This window comes from Pelecanus crispus, chromosome 7 (genome assembly GCF_030463565.1).
Source record: "Pelecanus crispus isolate bPelCri1 chromosome 7, bPelCri1.pri, whole genome shotgun sequence".
Lineage (NCBI taxonomy): Eukaryota > Metazoa > Chordata > Aves > Pelecaniformes > Pelecanidae > Pelecanus > Pelecanus crispus.
Genome location: NC_134649.1, coordinates 31,531,567 through 31,538,642, shown reverse-complemented (window position 1 = coordinate 31,538,642; position 7,076 = coordinate 31,531,567). Strand labels below are relative to the sequence as shown.

General features: G+C 60.0%; 1 protein-coding gene across 1 annotated transcript in view; it reads left to right on the top strand.

The window, feature by feature from the left end:
• The first annotated feature begins 4,445 nt into the window (after positions 1 to 4,445).
• BSN (bassoon presynaptic cytomatrix protein) overlaps positions 4,446 to 7,076 on the top strand; it is a 95,776-nt gene continuing 93,145 nt past the window's right edge. The window contains exon 1 of the mRNA XM_075714188.1: positions 4,446 to 4,603. Within this exon, the coding sequence (XP_075570303.1) occupies positions 4,446 to 4,603 (158 nt within the window). The remainder of the gene's footprint in view (positions 4,604 to 7,076) is intronic.

Below are 7,076 nucleotides of genomic sequence, written 5' to 3'. Positions count from 1 at the left end.
AGCAAAGCACCAGTGCTGCTTTGTGGGTGAGGTGAGCTGCCCTGGGGAGAATCCTGGCCTTGCAGAAAGCTGACAGGAGACCTAAGCCTCTGGCTAATGCTTGGACTGATTTATCCCATTTTACCCCTCCTTCCTCCTATTTTCATGCAGAATAAACAGGGTTTTCTCATCTTCTGGCCTGCTCAGAGCTCTACAGTTGCTGCTGCTGTTGGGTGCTGTGACATCAGGTGGATCTGCATTTCTTGGATGCAGCCGCAAGCTAGAGATGTGGGAAGGGTGGCATGAGAGCAGGGAGAAGGGACCTGGACCAGCTCAATGCCTGGTGTAAATAGTTCAAAGTTTCCTGGAGGGAGAAATGTACACAGGGCAGAGCAGCCCTGGCCCACATTGTTGCAGGGTGTCTTCATGTTCATCATCAAATTGATCAGCTTCCCTCTGTTGCAGGGCCTGTGTGAGTTGGGGAGACCCACAGGCAAGCCTGGGGGATCCTCTGCCTTGCCCTGGTTTGGGCCAGGAAGCCCACTATGAGTTTGTAGGCTTGGCACTGAAATCGCTGACTTGGGGAGGAAGGTGTTGAGGGTGACCTGCTGTCCTGCTTGGAAACAGGGAGATTGGTGTGCTGATGTGACCTCTGTTCTTGGCACATGTTGCTGTGAAACTCGTTTATTAATATCTGGGTTTTTTAATGAGTTTGTAGGGTTTTTTGTTCTTTTGTAACTGGTCTGCCTAGTGATTTGAAGGTTTGGAATGGCCTGAAGTGCTGAAGAATGGCTCCCTTCAGGGGAGGGGGAGACTGATGGGGCTGAACCTGTCTGGGGTTCTTCAGCTTGGAGACATGGGACAGGAGATCCCCCATTGCCCCATGGCTGTTCCTTGCAGCTTGAACAGCCCTGCTTCAGACTTGGTGAGGTACCTCACTACAGCAGCCTGTACTGTACGCATCTGATGTTTCCTATTTCCAGCTGCTTCAGGCTGGAAGCCTCAGTACCTGGACTGGCTAAAAACATGATTTTAGGGAATAAAATATACTGCCATGCACACTTGTTAACACAACTGGCTTCTGAATGGTTTCCTCCCTAGTGCAGCTCAGGGTGGAGGGCTGAGCTCAGGTGCTGGGCATGGGGGTGATGGATGTGCCTGACCCTTCTGAAACCTTTGGTGCTAGCTCTGGGGAGATGGGCCCCTGCTGCAGGGAAGGGCTGTGGTGGGGTGAAGCAGTGATGAAGTGGTGCTGATCCCCAGGGCAGTGAACAAGGCAAATGGCTGCAGAGCATGAGCTGTGTCTTGCCTGCATCACTTGGGGCTGACTGCTGCATGACCTGGAGTGGGTGGAGAGTCTGGAGGAGCAGGAGAAGAGGGTTCAGAGGGCTGGGAAATGAGCTTGGGGGGAAGGGAGGGGGAACTTAAGCAGAGTTAATTCTGGAGAAGAGAAGCTTGAGAGAGGGTCTGCAGTGAGCATTTTACTGACCCTCTTGTGTGGTGCCCTTGTCCCTTCAAGGTAGGTACCCTGTGTATGTTTAAAAAAAAAAAGTGACAGACTTGCTCTAGATCTCTCTGGCTTGGAGCAAGTTCAGGGAGACCCTCTTAAGAAGGTGGTAGTGAAGGTCTGGGTGCATGGCTGGTGAGGGACGTGGGCTTCCATGTTGGGGTGCTGGAGAGCTGGTGACGTGTCTACCCATAAAGGGTAGAGCTGGTCCCAGCCTGTGGTGGAGGGATTGAGAAGGGCTTTTGGGGCTGTCCTGCTCTAGCCCTGGTTTGGGGATCCGTCAGAGCCAGGGGGAAAGTATTTGCATCTGATCAAGCCAGTCCTGTCCCCTGCTCAGCTATGGCCCTGGGTCCATGTCCAACCTGCCTGCAAAGCTCAGCCCCACGGGCTGCATAGCCCAGTGTCCCCTCCAGCATGGATGGCAGTGCCTGCATGAGCTGGCATCTTTGTGTTTGACTTCTGATGGGTCTGTTGCCCCCCCATTACTTTAATCTGATTGCTATTTGAAAATAAACTCATCCTGGGCCAAAATGTTCTGCTCAGACTGCGGTTTTGATGTTGCTTGGTGTTGGCTCTGCCTGCTGCGTGCCTGGGTGGTGTTTTCCTCCATCTCCCACGATCTTGCAAGCTGACATCGCCTGAACTGCTTTCCTAGGTTTTGGCACCAAGGCAAGTTTCAGCCAGGGCTTGCGTGCCTTGGCTGGGCAGCCAGCTGCTGGTAGCTGCTCAAACCTCTGCTGAGAGTCTAAGGTGGATGTTTTGAGTCTTCTGGTTTTAGGAGAAAAAACAACCAAACAACAAAAACAACTAACACAAAACTGTTGGGTGTGGGTTGGTGGTTTTTTTTTTTTTTTTTTCCTGTTCTGGCCATCTTGTCAGTCCTGATCGCCTTTCATCCATTCCTGCACTCTCCAGCTTCCTCTGTACTTGCTGCCTTTGGAAGTTGCTTCTGATGTGTTTTTGTTCAGTTTTATTGCACTTAACATGTTGCCCCTGCCCAGAACTTGAGTCTTTTTGCTCTTGCTCGGTGATGATTTCAGCTCCTCAAAAGCCCCATTCTTCCTTATATTACATGCTTCACACCTTATGCCTGGCCCCGAGCGGGCCTGCAGTGAGCCCCAGCCGCGGGCATGGCTGCTCCCTAGGGCGTGAAAGCTGGTGGAGAAGGGGCAGAGGTGCCATCTCCCAGGGGCACGTTGGAGCTAGTTTCTATTTCTGTGGAATCAGAGGTGAGACCGGACCCAGTTTCACGTTTATTTTAGGATTTAGCGTAGCGTGCGTTGACTCACAGCCCATAAAAAGCATCTGCTGCCGCGGCTTGAGCTGGTGTTAAACGCTGGGAGCAGCATCCCGGCTCCTGCGGGGCTGGGGGTGCGGTGTGGGGTGGCAGCGCGCTGTCCCTGCCGCGGCGGGGAGCCGGGGGTCCCCCGGGGGGTGGGTGTCCGTCCTCTGCTCCCCCTGCCCGGCCTGGCCCTGCAGCGGGGCGGGGGCTGCCGCAGGAGAGGGGGCGAGAGGCTGCGGGGTGGCAGCAGGGGCCGGGCAGCCGGGGCCAGCCCATGGCATGTCGGGCAGGGGGGCTGAGCCCCTCGGGGTGGCCTCTGGGCTGCAGCCCCTTCCCCACCCACCCCACGACACCGGGGGGTGGCGGGAGGAGTTTCCCTGTCCCCCCGCCTGCCTCCCGCAGGAGCCGTGCCCTGCTGGTAATGGGAGCTTTAATTACTGCCTCCTCTCATTAACTACGGGCGGGATCTGGGTGAGGTGTAATTGTGCTGTCCTGGCGGGAGCCCCTGGCTGGGCTGGGCGCTCTCCCAAAGGCACCCGTGCTCTGTGACCTCATAAGGCAGCCTGTGACTGCATGCAGAGAGGGCACGGCTGTTGGGTGAGCACTGTGTGACCTAATGGGGAAAGGGGATACTGGTTGGCTGGGCTTCCCATGACCTCCCTGGGGAAGCTGGGTGCTCGCTGGCTGACCCCAGACATTAGGGAGAGCGGGTGATCTCACAGGTTGGTCCCTGTGACATCATAGAACAGCAATAATGATCACCAGCTGAGCCCTCTGTGACCTTGTGGGGGGACTGGGTGTTGTCAGCTAAGGGCTCTACCACCTCATCAGAGAGCACATGACCTCACATCGGAGCCAGTGTTCTTACCCACTGGGCACTGTGTGACCTTATTGGGGAGCCTGTGACCTCAGAGGGAGCCACATGCTCATTGCTTGGCTGTGAGTGACTTCCTAGGACAACCCATGACCTCATGAGGTAGCAGGGTGCTCAGTGGCTAGTACTGTGTGACATCACAGGGCTGCCTGTGACCTTACAGGGAGCAGAACAATCATTGGCTGGCAGGGTGTGACATCCCAAGGCAGTCCATGACCTCACAAGGACATTGGACACTCCTTGGCTGGTAGGGTGTGACATCCTGGGGCAGCGCATGACTTCATAGGGAAGGGGGATGCTCATTGGTTGGTAGTGTGTGACATCCTGCAGCAGTCTGTGACCTCATGGGCGACTGGGTGGTCATTGGCTGTCAGGGTGTAACCTCATGTGGGAGTGAGCGCTCATTGGCCACCGGGGTGTGACCTCACGGGAGCCCGGATGCTCATTGGCTGTCCGGGTGTGAGCTCGCGGGGCGCCGCCTGGCGGGCGCGGGCGCTGCAGAGCACTGATTGGCCGGTGGGCTTGGCGGGGCGGGGCGCTCCCGCGCGCCCGCCGCCGCCTCGCGCCGCCATTGGCTGCCCCGCCGCACGCCCGCGGGGTGGGGGGCACGTGCCGGCGGGGGGCGGGGGAGGATGGGGGGCGGGGCGGCGGGCGGCGATTGGCCGGGCGGCGCGCGTGCCCGCGGCGCGGGCGGGCGCGGGGCGGCGCATGCGCGGGGCGGCGGGGCAGGCGGCGATGGCGGCGCGGGGCTGATGGCGGCGGAGGCGGCGCTGCGCTGAGGGAGCGGTCCCGCCCGGCCCGCCATGGGCAACGAGGCCAGCCTGGAGGGCGGCGGCGACGAGGGGCAGCTGCCGCCCGCCGCCGCCGCCGCCGCCGGCGCCCCGCCGCCGCCCGCCGCCGCCAAGCCGCCTTCAGCACCGGGCGGCGGCGGACAGCTCCCGGGCAGCGCGCCCGGGCCCAGGTCAGAGCGCGGGGGGCGCGGGGGGCAGATGTGCCGGGGCGGGCGGCGTGGGGCGTATGGGCAGGAGCAGGCAGGGTGCGGGGGGCGTGGGGCGCCGGAGCGGACGGGGGGCAGGCGGGCGGCGTGCAAGTGCGGGGGGCGTGGGCGCAGGAGCAGGCGGGGCGGGGGCGCGTGGGGTGCGGGAGCAGATGGGCTGTAGGGTCGTGGGTGGGTGCAGGGTTGGGGCGTGGGGTGCGGGCAGGGTGCGGGTGCATGGGGTGCAGGCGCCTGGGGCGCGAGCAGATGCGGGTGTGCGGGGCAGAGCTGGGTGCCAGTGCAGTGGGTGTCGGGGTTTGGGGCGCGAGTGTTTTGGGCGTGGCGGGTGCAGGCGCACTGGTTGCAGGTGTGCGGGTCGCAGGGAGCAGGTTGGAGCGCAGGGGGTGGCTGGGGGGCACGCAGGCAGGAGCTGCCGCTTGGGTGCAGGTCTGTGGGGAGCGTGCAGGCAAGTGCAGGCTGGCGGGATAAGAGAGGGGTGTGCAAGGGGTGCAAACCGATGGGAGACTAGGGTGCAGCTGTGTGGGGTGCAGGTAGGCAGGGAGAAGGCAGGGGGTGCGGGCACGCAAGGGAGGTGGATGGGGCTTATGGAGAAGACAGAGGCACCCAAGGCACGTCACTGCAGGTGGGTGCAGCCCCAGGGGAGCTGGCATCTTGCGGACACCCATGGGTGCTGGGTGAAGGCAAGGGTGCAGCTCGGGGCTGGGTGCGGGAGAGGGATGGCATGCCCTCAGTGAGGAGTGCAGTGTTTTGGGAGGCAGGAGAAAGGTGGGTGCTGCCCGGCGGGCAGGGGTCCAGCAGCAAGGGACAGGGTGGCCACAGGGGGAGCAGGGTTTGGAGTAGAGAGGGATGTGGTTTGGGGTTGGGGACCCCCGGCTGGGGGGTCTGGTCAGGGCGGGGGGACGGTGCCTGGCAGCACGCAGCTGACAGCACCGGGGCATGCGAGTGCCCCAAACATGGCCACCCTGAACATGGCCACCTCGAATACGGGCACCCCGAACATGGGCACCCCAACCGAAGCCGGCACCAAACGGGAAAGGTCATTACGTAACAGAAGGGACATGCAGCCCTGCCAGGAGTCATCGGTGCAAAACCGCGCGGGGAACCATGCCGAGCCGCTCTCCCTCTGCCAGGCAGCGCTGGCCAGGAAGGAGATGCCTCAGAAGTGGGCATGGGATGGGAGATATTCCATTAAAAAAAAGCTGATCCTAAAATATCATCCTATCTGGAAAAATAAACGTAAGGAGCAGAAAGTTGCGCGGAGGGTTGCGGGGGCCTCGGCGGGCAGTTTGCCGGCGGCGCGTGGCCGAGGCAGCGGTGTTTCGGGCTCCCTGCCTCGCCTGTGCAGCGATGAGCTCTGTTTGTGTTGCCAGTCGCATTAACTTCGAACAGGGAAAATGCAAGCGGGAGCCCAAACGGGAGGCTGTGGTCTCGCCTGGTGGTGCTTTCCTCTCGCTCCCAGCCAGCGGGCTGTAATCACTGCTTGCAGGCTGCACCTTAACATCCAGACAGGATTCAGGGATCCTACAGGGTGGCTGAGATGCGGGCAGGCTTTCCTTTGTAAAATCTCTGTTAGCTTTTACACAGGGAGCATGAAAAAATACCCCTGAGCGAAATCGTGCCTGCTTCCCTTTATGTTTTTCCAGTTCCCCTTCCTAAAGAGTCACCGATCCCTCTGCTTCAGACTCTGCTGGCAAGAACTTGTTCATACGCTGCTCGTAACAATTTAAAATTAAATACCCACATGGCTATTTAGGCTGGCGTAACAAGATCAGCCAAGGGAGCTGTGCAGATCTGCCGTCTGTCTGGTTTTGGTGCTGCCACAGGGCTCCCCCATTGCTGCCCAGGGTCTGCGTTTGCTGTTGGGTACCGGGGCTGGGGGTCCCAGGAGCTTTGGGGGTCCCGGAGCACATGGGGCTGGCAGGGTGGAGGAGCACAGTCCTGCAGCGCTGGCCATCCTTGCTCCTCTCCTGCCAGAAACACCAGGTTGGTTTTGCCAGCCGTGCCGGAGCCCTCGCACGCTGAGCTGATGCTCCTGCCCCTCCTGGGGAGCTGCTGCTGGGGAGCTGCCCTCCCTTGCAATTAATTAACGCAATTAAAGAGGCGGGCTGTGCGGGGCTCTGCGGGCTGGTGGCAAAGGCTGCTGTGGAGCGGCAGTGGGATGGGGAAGAAGCTGATCTGTACCAGTGTTTAAAAACTGAGTGTGGGAGGGGTGTGGGGAGCTGAGATAACGCTGAGGGATTTTAATTCAAGGTAAGAAAGTGGAAATGAAGGAAAAAACAGGCCTCAAGAATAAAGTCATCTTTGTGAGATGCAGGAGCGGGCACCTAAGACAGACCAGATGTAAAAGGTTTAGCAAAGCATGGCTTGTGCTGACCAAGCAGTGGGTGTGCGGTGCAAAAAGTGCCACTCCAGAAATCCCAAGTGACAAGGGAAAGGA